Source organism: Lynx rufus, unplaced genomic scaffold (assembly GCF_022079265.1).
Source record: "Lynx rufus isolate CCGP_SWC_20201006 ecotype Redwood Valley unplaced genomic scaffold, mLynRuf1.p SCAF_4, whole genome shotgun sequence".
NCBI lineage: Eukaryota > Metazoa > Chordata > Mammalia > Carnivora > Felidae > Lynx > Lynx rufus.
Genome location: NW_025814856.1, coordinates 50,464,999 through 50,478,217, shown reverse-complemented (window position 1 = coordinate 50,478,217; position 13,219 = coordinate 50,464,999). Strand labels below are relative to the sequence as shown.

The following is a 13,219-nucleotide window of genomic DNA, read 5'->3' as shown; positions in this document are numbered from 1 at the left end:
TTTAATGAGACTCCATTCTTTCCAGCAGACCATTACTTAGGCATAATTAGATTTCCCATTTCACAAATAATTAAGTTCGGTTGTTTCTTCTTTTTAGAAAAAGATGAATGTTCGCTGGTCAAAAAAGAAAAAAAAAACAATTTAACATCAATGTATACTTTTCTTTCCAGGGGAGAGAGCAGAATGCGGCACAACCAGGTAAGAGCTAGGGATCTTGGTTGTTTCCACCTGCTGCCTGAGGTGGGCGGGGTGGAGGGGAGGTGCAGGAGAGGTGGGAAGGTGGGAAGGCAGATCCTGCCGAGGAGCTCAGAGAAGCTGGGCTGTTCTTAAGAGTGGTCTAGCTTTTCCCCAGTGTCTCCAGGGGGGATGGTGTGGCTGTGCAAGAGAGAAGGCTGGCTGTTTTGCTTGTCCTAACACTGTGCTGGTGAAGCCACGCCCCCTACAGGCCGGTGCGGGGGAGGCGCCTTTCCCAGCTGCTGTGGGAAAGTGGGGGTATGTTCTGTTGGCGCTTTCCATCTGGTGGGACAGTAATATATATTGCAGAGTGGCTGAAGACGGACAGCAGAAGCCAGAGGCTGTGGGGGGTAGCTGTTGACCTGTTTCCCCATCTGTTCTGTGGCTGCTGAGCAAACTGTCCGGCCCGGGCGGAGGGCCCATCCTGGGGTCCCCATTTGCCAAGGCTTTGGATTTGGCTCGTATGGCACACACCTGGGCATATGCATGTGCAGAGCCACATCAGTGCACACAGACGCCCCTACTGTCCTCACCCTGGCTTCAGACCTCATGGGCACTTGGATGGACTGATGGGAGAGCCCTTTGCTGGGAAAGTAACAAATGGGCAACTTCTGCTTTCTCTCCAGCTTGCTCAACATTACCCTTGCGCTTTTCCTTGAGCAGACCAGAGCCAGTGAACACTTTCCACTCAGCAGCTGGTAGCTGAGGGGTTGACTTTCAGTGACTGGACCTTTCCTCCACTTTCAGAGTTTTGAAATCCATAAGCAGCCGTGTTGCTGTCTGAGTTGTTCCTTAGAGCCCATCCCTTTCTGAGTTCCCAGCAATAGTTATCCCACTGCCCAACACAAATTGAGCCAGTGGCCCAGAATCCTGGAAAGCTGTTATACTTGGCAAGAGGAAAGATGAACCCTCAACCCCCCTCCTGCTCATCTGGATGAGAGTTGGCTGAGAAGAGGCTTGGAAAGCTCTGAGGCTTTCAGTTTGCTGGGCCCAGGGTGGGGGAGACTGAGGACTTTCCAGAAGCTCAGCTCTGCAGCTGTTCCGCTGGGCCCTGGCAGTCTGGGAATATCTGGATGATTCGTAATGCCAGGCAAGGACCTTCCTGTACAAGGGCCAGCAGATGTGCAGGGTCACTTTCTAAGAACCTTTCAGAAACAAACTCCTTACTTATTTTCGTTTTTCTGGCAAGAGGATGTTGTTGTAGTCCCCAAACAACAGAAGCCACATTTTACACCAAAGTCTGCAAATAGGAAAACAGATGGGGGATGAATTGAGCCATCCCTCACTTCCTCCTAATTCCTAGAACTCATGCAAAGGAAGATGGTTCCAGCAGATTTCATGAGAAATCTGTAATCGAACCCTTGGCCAGGGCCCAGGGTCTACCTCAGAGAAAAGTTGATGTTTTTGTTGTTGTTGTTGTTGTTGTTGTTGTTTAAATAAAGCCATTTGAGAGATAGTCTTCCACACCCTCTTCAACCTAGGGCCTGGGAAATACAAGTTGGGACTACAGACCTCCCACTTAGATATAGGCTAGATATAGGCTGCAAACCCAGCCATCTGTACTCTGGCCCTTGGCCAAGGTCAGAGGCAACTTTGTTGGTAAACTGAAAGCTTCCCCTTCCAAAAATCGTTTTAAATTCATTGTACAATGCACTGCCAACTTGAAGTGGTTTTTAATTTAATCCTAAAGGCCCTGGGTAAGATGTTTCTATGCTATGGCTCTCTGTATCTTCCACAATTTCCTGCCCAACATTAGTGTCATTTTGGATGATCCTTTGAGCAGGTCCCCTCAGCCAAGTTGCTGCTGGCCTTGTATAGACAGACCAATTTTTGCACATGGGCTGCAACATGTTACATTTTTTCTCACCCTTAAGAATTTAGAATAATCCCAATTCATAACCCTGTAAAATAGGCAGACCAGGTGCAAGAGTGCACTTGAAAAGTATATGAATAAATGGCACGGTCAGATACAAGTATAAGGTTTAACTGTGATTATTTTAACTACAGACTGGCTTCCCTAACTCAGGTTGGCTTGTCCCCATGGTGTGGATTAGCCGTGAAATCACTTGAGATTTCTTGTCCAGATAGATGCAACCTGATGTGTACTCATGCACAGCTTCCAGGGGCCTGACTGCCACTGAACTACAGTGCACTACCACCATTTTGGATGTTCACACACACATCTATTGGGTTATCTAGGGAACATTTTAATCACTACCCTTTTGGTCACAGAATAATTTTGAGGCTGATTCCTATGTTGCCAGTATATGTTAATTTTCATCTTGGTTGAAAGGCAGAAAGGGGACATTGGTCTCTGGTTTCTCTCTCTTCCTCTCCGTGGCTTTCTCTGTTCCTGTTTTCCCTGCCTCTCTCTCTTTCTTTCTTTCCGTTTTGCTCTGCAACTGAGCAGCAGAAGAGATGGAAGGCTTAGGCTGCCCCACTTTCCTTGGCTGAGCTGCCCCCCTGCTCCCCACTTTGTGCCCCACCCAGCACTTCAGTAAGTCAAAATTGATTTGATGTCATGCAAAGTTGGGATAGCTACGTTTCCTTGTCAGAGATTTCCGGTCAGTGCACAGAACACCACACAAAGAAAGAAATCCCAGTGATTTGAGCAGTCCTTTGCTTTCTGGAATAGGCAGGAGAAATGGGAAAAGTATCCTTTTCCCTCTTTATTCCATTGTTTAAACTTAAAGAAAAAAACTCCTTTACACTTATTTTAAGGAAACCCTTCAGCCGGCCACCCTAGAATTTTTGGTATTGGGTATCCAACACCTACATTAAGAATCTCTACTTTTGCTGGCCATGGGAGTTTAATAGATAATTTAGAGAGACTGCTAGATGCTCTGGGATAAAATCAACTTCCCAGTTTCACGTTCACAACAGAATTTGGAGTAAGAAGAGCTGAATTAGCCCCAATCACATATTTTTTGTGTGCCCCTTGGGAAGTTTCTTAATTTCTCATGGGCTCATTTGCCTTATGTTTAAAGTGAATTTAGTAAGTCTTGCCTGCCTCACAGGGTTGTCGTGAGGGTATCACGCATGAGACAAGGAAACCATCTAAGAATGCTCACAAATAGAAACCCCAAACACTAGGGAGACGAGGTGGCACAGTTGCTATATCCTCAAGTTATTCCTAATCCCAAGATTTAAAACCTATGGCCTTGTGTCACATTGTTTACACTCTCTTTTGGCATTTGGAAGCTCCAAAGCAGATCCTTTGCCAGAAATACCACCCCCACATACCCACATCCTCAAAAATTCAGTAACTTACAAAAAAGAAATGACATGGACTTAGCTAACCAAATTGACATAGATCCAAGATGGGCTTGAAATAGTCTTGCCTGTTTTTTCTTTTCAAAATTTTGGTCTGTGCTGTTATTTTGGTTCCAATGTTTGGGTGGCATGATATTTGGATTCAGCTGTGTCTTTGCCCATGCATGTCCTGGAGCTAGCAGCATTTGCTCAGTACTCAAACACGTAGGAGAAGCTCACTAGATTCCCCTAGATGGCTGGGCTGCTGAAGAAGACAAGCACAACACAATGAGGCCAGTGAGCAGAGGCAGCATGAACCTCTTTCACCTTGATTGGCACCCCAATCCATAAGATTTCTTACCCGTCCACAGAAATCAATCAAGACTTTGGGGACCAGGTCTTTGCTCGTCACGTGTGGACATTAGCTGTGCCAGGCTGGGTCCCCACTTGTTGCTCCCTAAATTGTGAACCAAGCCATTTGAAAATGAACTGCCTCTCTTGGTTAGGGGCCCTTCTCCTAACCTCAGAAAGCCCTTTGCCCTGGAAGGCTGGCAGCATTGAGTCAGGCCAACTTGGGTGGCGAAAGATGAGCAAATAAGCCAACACAGGTATATGCATGGTGAGCAACTCTGGAAACTGGTCCAGTGTCTGTGGCTGTTTCACTGTTGCTGGTGAACTGTGGTATGGTTTCCCCTCCCTGTAGCCAAGAGTGGAGCACAGGGAATGGAGATCCTAAAATAAAGCAAGACACTTTCAACCTGACCCATTGGGTCCTCCGCTGGCAAGGGTTAATGGGATGGATGGAGTCCTTGGCTGGAAACGAAAAAGTGCCCTAAGGCTCCATGACTGGCCCGGTTGGGAAAAATCTTGGCGTTGGAGCCATAGAGGCCTGAGTTTGGGGCCTGGCTCTGCCAGTTCCCCTCTCTGGGCCTCAGAGTCTGCCTCTATAAAATGGGGCCGTATATGCAGGGTTGAGCTGACGTTAAGGGTGATAATGGATTTGAAAGCGCTTGAATCAAAAGTGTACTTGACTAAAGAACAGGATGTGATCATTATCTCGGGTCACCTGGGGACCCCAAAGCAGCTGTAGGCTCCCTCCAGGCATCAGTATCTTCATCTCTAAAATGAGAATAATAATTGCCTAGCTCTTAGATCAATGAAATAAAGATTAGTCAAGTGCATTTGAAATGCCAAGAGGCATTAGAAAGATCAGTGCCCTGGTACATTGGGAGTTGAGACTCGGTGATGAATTTAAGCCAAAATAATGAAAATTAACCCTTCCAATCATCATTGAAAGTGTCTTGCTTTCTCAGGCTACAGATTACATCTCTGTCCCCTGGTTCCTCCTCCATCTGGTCAGCTTTGCAGGATGACAGCCTCTGATTGGGGTTTCAGTGGTTTCCTGGATACATACTATTTCCCCCCTGTGATCTAGAATGCATCTATGTTATGCGAGCATTGCTCCTGCCTGACGTTGTGGGTAAATTAAGATTCCCTTAAACATCCAAAGGCCTTCAGATGGAGCATTGGACACCAATGTGCCGAGGGTTCAGGGGTTTCCATTTGCATTTTGTGTTCTCCTTCAGCCATGGGTTTTAAAGAGCGTCTTTCCCAGTTGTATGTTTGCGTTGGTTGCTTTCTTGATTTGTTTTGTTCCATTTTCCCTAGGCCCCCCTGCCTTCCCCCTAAACCACAGAAAATGAGGAGACCTAGGCCTCTCTCAGTGTGTAGCCATAAACTATTTAACGGCTGTATGGAAGCGTTTATTAAGGTACTTGCTGGGGAGCCACGGAGTCCGCGAATGCGCCCAATGTAATGGCAGCCTCTCTCCACCTCCTCCCCTTGGCCAACAGCCCTACCCCGACCAACCAGAACTTTCAGTCGTGCCCTGGCCCCAGCCCTGGAACAAGCTAGTTCCTCACTGAAGCCTGCTCTTAGCTTCAGTAAGGGCTTCTAGGCAGACTACTTTTGTCTCTGACCATTTGATCCTAAGTGCCTTCCCAGGATCCTCAGCCCCAGAGGAAGGATCGATCATGATGAAACCCATGGAGTCCAAGTGGGGTTGAAATGCCAGTGCAGTGGTCCCCACCAGCCATGCTTTCCTGCTTCAGGAACTGCAGTCCTAGCTAGGCCTGAGGGACAGTTAGAGAAACCACCTTGCCTCACTTCACATCCATGCCTCCCAAGAGGCGATTGGTTAGAAGCAACACAAAGAAAATCCTGCAGATAAGAGTGTATTTTTATACAACTGATTATTATTATTATTGTTGTTATTGTTGTTGTTGTTGTTATTGTTGTTGTTTTGGTTGAGACTATAGCAGCAAAGGAAACACATAAAATGTTTGAGAGAAAACTCTCCCACCTTGTTTTGCTTCTTGTTAGGCATTGAGCTGGGATAGTCCCTTTAGAATTCCAGATTAACCCTGTACATCCTAAACTAAACATGAAAATGTTGCAGCTCAGTGACTTTCTCTTTTCTTGCCTCCTGGATGCAAAGGGCAGAGGACCAAGGCATCCCAGATAGAATGAATGGCTCAAGGACACTGAAGCTGGCCACAGAATTGCAAAGGGAAGCAGGGGGCAGGGAGATGCTTGAGAAACATTAGTTAGGGGGAGCAGGGGAGAAGGTCCGTGCCAGTTATCTGAGAGCCCTCCATTATCCAGCAAAGACACTTTCTGCAGAAAAGAAGGCTGGTGTCAAGCAGGAGAAAACTAAATGCTCTTCGGCTTTGCTGACAATTTAGGAGTGATGGAAGCTATCCCTGCTCAGTGTACTCTTTCCTCCGTCCTGACAGGCTGCGCACGGGACCTGCAGGATGGGGTGAGGGGGCAGGCATGGGACCAGGTAAGCAGAGCCAGCCTGGGTCCCAGAGCTGTCTCTGCCTATGGGCTGAGCTCTGGGGAAGGGACAGTAGGGAAGGGGGCAGTGGAACATTAGGGGACCATTTGGGACAGTCCAGGGGCAGGGAGCAGCAAGGGGTGCTTTAGGATACCTAAAGGTGAGGCACGGAGGATCCAAAAAGGAGGGGTGCCCCTGGGTGCATCAGGAAAGAGGTACTGTTTGAGGGGGACCCGGAGTGAGCAGTTTGCCATCCAACAGGTCATGGAAGACACAGCTGCATCGAGTCCTTCTTTCTTTATCTCCCTTCCTGTCTCCACCAAGACTTCTTCTCAGTCCACCCTTACCCTCGGAAAAGCCACTGCCCATAGCTGAGAGGGGACCAAAAGGAACATTAGCTATTCTCCCTGCCTCCAAGGAGCATATAGGGCTGCTCGGGAGATTTTCAGCACAGAAAGCTAAGGTGGTTCAGGATGCGCGCTCTGAATTACTGAAAGTAAGTTCCGTGGGAGCTCAGAGCAAGAAGCACTGGAAGCCTTAGAACACAGGAGACTTCTGCAGGGGCACTGGGCAGGGGGGCAGGGGGAGGTGAGAAAAGGGTAGGAATAAAGCAGAGAGGAGCAGGACAGAAGTCCCTGAAAGGAGGACGACCATGAATGAAGGCCCAGAGACAGGCACGCCTTCCTGGATTTGCCCAGCTCTTTGGAAACCAGTGATAAGTCAGGGCACTTGTCAGGAACTGACTCCTATCCGACAGGACTTGAAAATTCGGTGTTCTGTTTAATGAAATAGTCTTTTAATAGAGAGCTCCTACATGCAATGTGTGACTGCCAACTAATCTGACCTTCTTCCTCCTGAGAAACACATCAGAACTTCTTCAACCACATGTTTGCCCCGGAGGAAGTCACCTTGGGAAGCCACCACATTCTTATGCTAAATATACTGTCAGGGCTGCCGTTGGTCAGTGTTCCTCAGAGCCTGTAGCATGGCCCTGGTCGGTGGTGCCCAAACTTCGTATCAGAATGGACGCCCTGGTCATTGGAAGGAAAAGCATCCTTCAGTTCAGCGCTGCCACACCCCTGGAGGTAGAAAATGGCAAGAGGCATATGCTATAGAGGGGCTGGCTGTCCGGCTCTGAAAAGCCACTTAGCCTGTGTCACACTGTTGGAATAAGTGCCCAGCCTCTTCCTCAGGGGACTCGGAAGAATAACACTCATTTGGCTGGAAAAAAAAATATGGTATATTTGTTAAACACGATTGCATTTCCTCCTAGTCACACTGTACTTACGCCACAAACTCTCAGGGCAGCTCAACAAACTCTTCTGTGTGCCTGCTATGACTAGGCAGTGTGTAGATGCACTTACATGCAGCAGGGCTCGCCCTCAAGGGTTATTCACTTTCAGAGAATGAGAAAGCAGTTATGATATATTCAGTCCTTCAGCCTTTGTGAATGGAGTGTAGTTCTCTCGTATGATTCACGTGCCGTCTGGAAGAAGATTCTGCATGATCGGAGAACGCCCAGCTTTGAAATGCCAAACCTGTGAAAGGTTTTTCGGTAAAATAACATCCCTGGGACTCCGTGATGATGAGGGTTTTAGTGGGACGAGGCAGCATCCCCAGGTTAAGAATGACAGATACGTTTATAGATTTCTAGGGTCCTCGGAACATCCTTTTCAACATCCTTGATTTTTTTGTTGTTGTTGTTCCTCTCAGCCAGAAGGAAACCCAATTTTTATTATAAATTTTGAAGCCCACTTAAATTTTATTATAAATTTTGGGAGGCAGAGCCCTCACCCCATTTCTATAAAATGAGAATATTAATTACCTACCTCATGCATGTGTGATGCAATCAAATGGACTAATATATGCCATGTTTCTAGAGTACTCCTGGCATACTGTATGCACTATGGAAATACTAGCCATTGTTGTTGTCATTAGCTTTTAGGAGATTGTTCATACAGTCCCATCTGACAGGCTGTTTGCTCCATTCTAGGATTCAGGTCGTTTTAGCCAACATATAATTCTAGTTGTTTAGATGCTGGGTACTGGACAGATGTCACCAGCTAGAAGGCATCCATCCTCCGCTGTCTCAGGTCAGCCTCTCAAGCAGCCTGGATGAGACGTGGCACCCACCCCAGAGCCTGACTGCTGCGCATATGGAAGAACGAACAGACCGTGCTCCCCTGAAAATGGGTGGCATCAGTGGCTTTAGTGAAAGGAAAGGCTCCAGTGCTACCTACAAGATCATAACAACATTTTGACTCTTTACTGCCCTCCCTTCCGCAGGCCTTTCTCAGCTTTGGGGTTCCCTGAGGTGTTCTCGGTGCCAGTGTGAGGGTCGGGGTAGGAAGGAGAGCAAAGCCAATGGATACCCAGGAAAAGGTACCCAGGGTGTTTGGTAGGAAAGCATGGGAAGCTGTTCGAATGTGGAATCAGGTGGAGTCCTGTCGGGTTGTATCCAGAGGGTACCTAATAAACACAGTCTTGGTACAATTAGCTTTTTACTAAGAATGAGGTTTCCTGAATTGACTTCCAGGGACAGTGTTACAGTAGACGCCTGAAGGTGTGTGCCCCTCCTTTTTGTGGGCAGCTAGGCTAACCTTAAGGTGTCTTAGGTGGGCCCTTGCCCATCGGTGAGTAACAGCCCCTGTGTTGAGGAGAAGCTAAACATGGGATGAGGAGAAGGGGCTGAGCACACACCTCGGTACACACATCCCTGCACTTGACAAGGACTGATAGAGGCCCCTTTGCCACCTGGTGTCCGAGGCAGGCACCTTGGGAGGCTAGCTGGGGGCAGGGTGCAGAGCTCCTACGAGGCCCTGAGGTGCATGGGCGGCCCTCCCCATCGGCAGACTGGTTGGCAGTCTCCCCAGGACCATTGCTGGCTGCCATTGCATTTCGGCGTTCACGGACTCTGAAGGATCTGCTTACTCTAACTGATCTTACTCCTGCATAATCTTTTCTTTTTCTCCTGCTCTGCTGCCTGTTTATTTTTTGTTATCAGAGGAAGAAGAAATGCTCGAACCAGGAACCAGGTATTTACTAGAAAGGTCCGTTAGCTCCATTCAACTGAATGGAACCTGTCTTTAGTACTGACCTCTAGAGCAGGGCTCACCATGCCTATTGCCAAAGGGTCCATTTTTCTATCCTCTCCCTGACCGTAGTTAATCAAGGTGTGAATTCACAGGTGGGGTGTGGAGGAACCCCAAAGGCATTGAAATCTGTGGGTGTTTTCTGTCCCTTTACGAGAGCATGTTACATATGCCTTATTGTTTCCTCACCTGAGGAGCCTAGTGATTTAATTTGGCCTCTTTTAAAGACAGTTTAAAAATGACTTTATGTTCTTTAAGTGACCCAAAATACCAGAGAGATCAACCAATCATGGCATCCAAGAGAAAACTACCCCTTGCCCAGCTCTTTGTGGCCATGGGCCCATCTAGGAAGATGTAATCGGAAGTAGGTTCACCACCTCCCCCATAGACGTGTGTATTTAGAGCTGTGTCTTATACAGCCTTTTTGACTAAGGTTGGCCATTCAATGGTCAATGGCTGACATTAGCTGTTTCCAGAACTTTTCCTCGTAACATGTTTATTGTTAAACAAAGCATCTGCCTGGATGTTTAGATTGTACCTCAGGAGTAGACCTGGCCTTCCTTTCTCAGAGCTCAAAAGGACCCTTGGGGCCATCCTTACCTCCCATAGTGTGTTCTTCTTAATTCAAGCATTAGATACTGCCATGCTAGAAGGAGGCCTTTGAATCCTGCCTTTTTGTGCTCGAGTACTGGGAGGATAAGGGTTGAGTGGGGCAAAGTGGAGTGAAGGCTGAGCTCTCTTCAAGAGCAAACTCCAACCCTATCTGTCGGGTGGGTTCCCTCCCCTTCCCCGATGTGCCTGTCAACCTCCTGAGTCCTGATTTCTTCCCAGCTGAGTAAGAAGACAGAGCATTTCTTTAAAATTATCATAGCTATGTCTTTTCTGCACATAACTGGAGATTTTCTATTTTAACTGTTTGTGGAGACTTTAGGATTAGCAGTTCCTTGCTTATTTTCCTACTAATCCGATGGTACTAATATTCTGGCTTGAGTTTATAATCTGTGTCTGCATTGTCGTTTTTCCTCTGCCGGCTGCCATGCCCAGTACAACTCACAATTTCTTTTTTTTTCTTAAGGATTCAGGACAAGCTATACCACTTGTAGTCGAGAGCTGCATCCGGTACATCAATTTATATGGTAAGCTCGGTCTTGGGGCAGTGTTCTCAGCCCTCTCCAGAACAGGTGCTGGGCTGTTGTCAGAGGAAATGAGACGCTAATTCATCTTGGAAGGCTTCCTGTTACTTCCCTGCTTCCTAGAGAGAAAATGCTTCTTGGCACAGCTGCTGTGCTGAGTGCTCTTCTGAGCCTCATATGTCTGGGGACAGAAGGTGGTGGTGAGAACACCCAGGATCTAGGAGAACAGAGGGTCAGGGAAGGCATGGGTAGGAGGATCATGTCAGTTCCTTCCCCTCTCCTGACCCGCATCAGAGCTCTGTGCTCCAAGCACTGAACGTAGCCAACCAATGAGTTAGCAGTTTGATTGCAGTAAGCTCCAAAAAGGAAATACAGGGTTTGGGATTTGCCGACCGTGGTATCTCCTGTGCCTCTTTGCACCTCCATCTATTCATTCATTCACCCCTCGAAAACTGTATTTTCAGAGTGCGGAGCAGGCACTGTTCTGACAATGGGGAGGAATACAGGCATTGAATGCCTAAGACAGGGGAGGTGCGGACCTTAGGTAGCTTATGTTACCAATTAGAAGGGCAAGGAAATAAGTAGATAAATAATACAATTTCAGGTAGTGGCAATGCCTAGAGACTAATTAAAAGGGGATATAGAATGGCTGGAGGGCAGCAGGGCTGCTTTGGCGAAGGAAGTAAGGAGAAACATGTCTGAGGGGATGATATTTGAGTACAAGAAGCCAGCCATGCAATCTCCAGTGGAGAGCGTGGCAAGTATAAAGGTCTCATGTAAGAAGGAAGACAAGTGTGACTGAATAGGAAGGAGCTAGGAGGATGGGATAAAAGACACAGGTGGTAGAAATTTGATATTGGCTAAGGAAAGACATAAACCAGCTTTTATTGAGCACGTACTATGTACAGACCAAACTTGGTTTAAAGCCTGCCTTTAAGAGGTAAACACTTTCCTAAATTATAATGTAAAGAGTTGTTTTATATAGAAAAACTGAATGTGAGGGAAAAGATCACAGTCACCCCATTACTTCCCACCTAAGATGAGAGAGGCCCCTTTAATCCCTTCAATTCCATAGATGACTGTTCAGTCCTATTACAATCCTATGTCATTACTATTATGTCAGGTATCAGGGTCTCCTCTTTGTTATAGCCTTATAGAAACACATTAAAAAAAGAGACTGTTTTTCTTTAATGATTTAATGTTCCCCAAACTCGTTGATCCCAGGCCAGCATGTACTCTCGACTCTAGCTTTTCTGAAAGGAAGAAGATGTCTCTGCCAGTGGGGGGTGGGAATGGTTGAGTGAGTGATACTGATCATTCCTGTTCAAAATCTCTGTGGCTGTTACACTGAAATGGCGCCTGTAAACTCAGGCCAAGCTACTTGATCCCAGTGTACCTGATGAACTTGGTAGGCAAAGTGCCTGTTGGCTAAATTGGAAGTTACTCACTGGTCCTGGGTTGATATAAACCTCTTGTGGCCTTTTCCTTCAAGCCCTGATAAGAGATAACATATGAAGCAAGATGCCTCAGAGTATTTTGGCCGGCTGAAGTTCATTGCAAAGTCCCCTTTTGGGCTTCTGCCAGGAGATCTTTACTGGGAATGACTCTTGAAAAAGAATGGTGGGAGAAAGAGACAAGCAATGGAAGGATCGTCAATGTTCCCAAGTGGTCTGATGAGCCCAAGGCATCATGGCATTTTGTGTTTATTTGTTCCTTTCTTTTAGGACTCCAGCAGCAAGGGATCTTCCGAGTGCCAGGATCTCAGGTTGAAGTCAACGACATAAAAAATTCTTTTGAAAGGGGTAGGTATCCATCTCAAGCTTGTGTCCATAGGAAGCCAGGATGGGTGTTGTATGTCTTAGAGCAGCAGTGTGCCGGGGGCTGGCTTGTATCAACATTTCTTTCCAAGTTTGCACTGAGTGCCTTCACCTTGGTGGCTTGAAATCGGCCAAGGCAGGAGTATTTACACCACAGAAATTGGCAAAGATCAGATCCTTCCTTTGTCTTTTTCCCTTCAAAGAGTTAACTGTTAAACCTTTACCAGCACATGAGTGACTTTCTCTAGTGACTGTACGGTAGTTGTTGGGAAAAAGGGTCTAGTAAAGCACTCGAAATCATGATAGGAGTCTGTGAAGGCTGCTGTGTTTTAGAAAATACAGCATATTTGGAAGAATACAGATAACACCGAGTGGCTTTTAGAATACGCTAGTGCTTAGGTTTTATTAAATTAAATTAAATTACATTTATTTTTTATTTTTTAATTTACATCCAAGTTAGTTAGCAGATAGTGCAATAATGACTTCAGGAGTAGAATCCAGGGATTCATCCCCTACGTGTAACACCCAGTGCTCATCCCAACAAGTGTCCTCTTTAATGCCCCTTACACATTTAGCCCATCCCCCACCCACAACCCCTCCAGCAACCCTCAGTTTGTTGTCTATATTTAAGAGTCTCTTCTGTTTTGTCCCCTTCCCTGTTTTTATGTTATTTTTGCTTCCCTTCCCTTATGTTCATCTGTTTTGTCTCTTAAATTCCTCATATGAGTGAAGTCATATGATATTTGTCTTTCTCTAATTTCACTTAGCATAATACATTCTGGTTCCGTCCACGTTGTTGTAAATGGCAAGATTTCATTCTTTTTGATTGCCGAGTAATACTCCCTTGTGTGT

The 13,219-nt window shown here is 46.6% G+C and overlaps 1 protein-coding gene across 3 annotated transcripts in view; it reads left to right on the top strand.

Moving 5' to 3' along the window:
* The window catches only part of SRGAP3 (SLIT-ROBO Rho GTPase activating protein 3), a 257,900-nt gene that overhangs the window by 210,737 nt on the left and 33,944 nt on the right, over positions 1 to 13,219 (top strand). Inside the window, exons 11-15 of one of the 3 annotated variants that reach the window (XM_047096123.1) lie at positions 171 to 198; positions 2,645 to 2,731; positions 9,330 to 9,375; positions 10,493 to 10,553; positions 12,275 to 12,352. In XM_047096123.1, coding sequence (XP_046952079.1) covers positions 171 to 198; positions 2,645 to 2,731; positions 9,330 to 9,375; positions 10,493 to 10,553; positions 12,275 to 12,352 — 300 coding nt within the window. Of the gene's footprint in view, positions 1 to 170; positions 199 to 2,644; positions 2,732 to 5,154; positions 5,258 to 9,329; positions 9,376 to 10,492; positions 10,554 to 12,274; positions 12,353 to 13,219 lie in introns of all 3 variants that reach the window. The other 2 variants (XM_047096125.1, XM_047096124.1) reach the window with 2 other exon arrangements.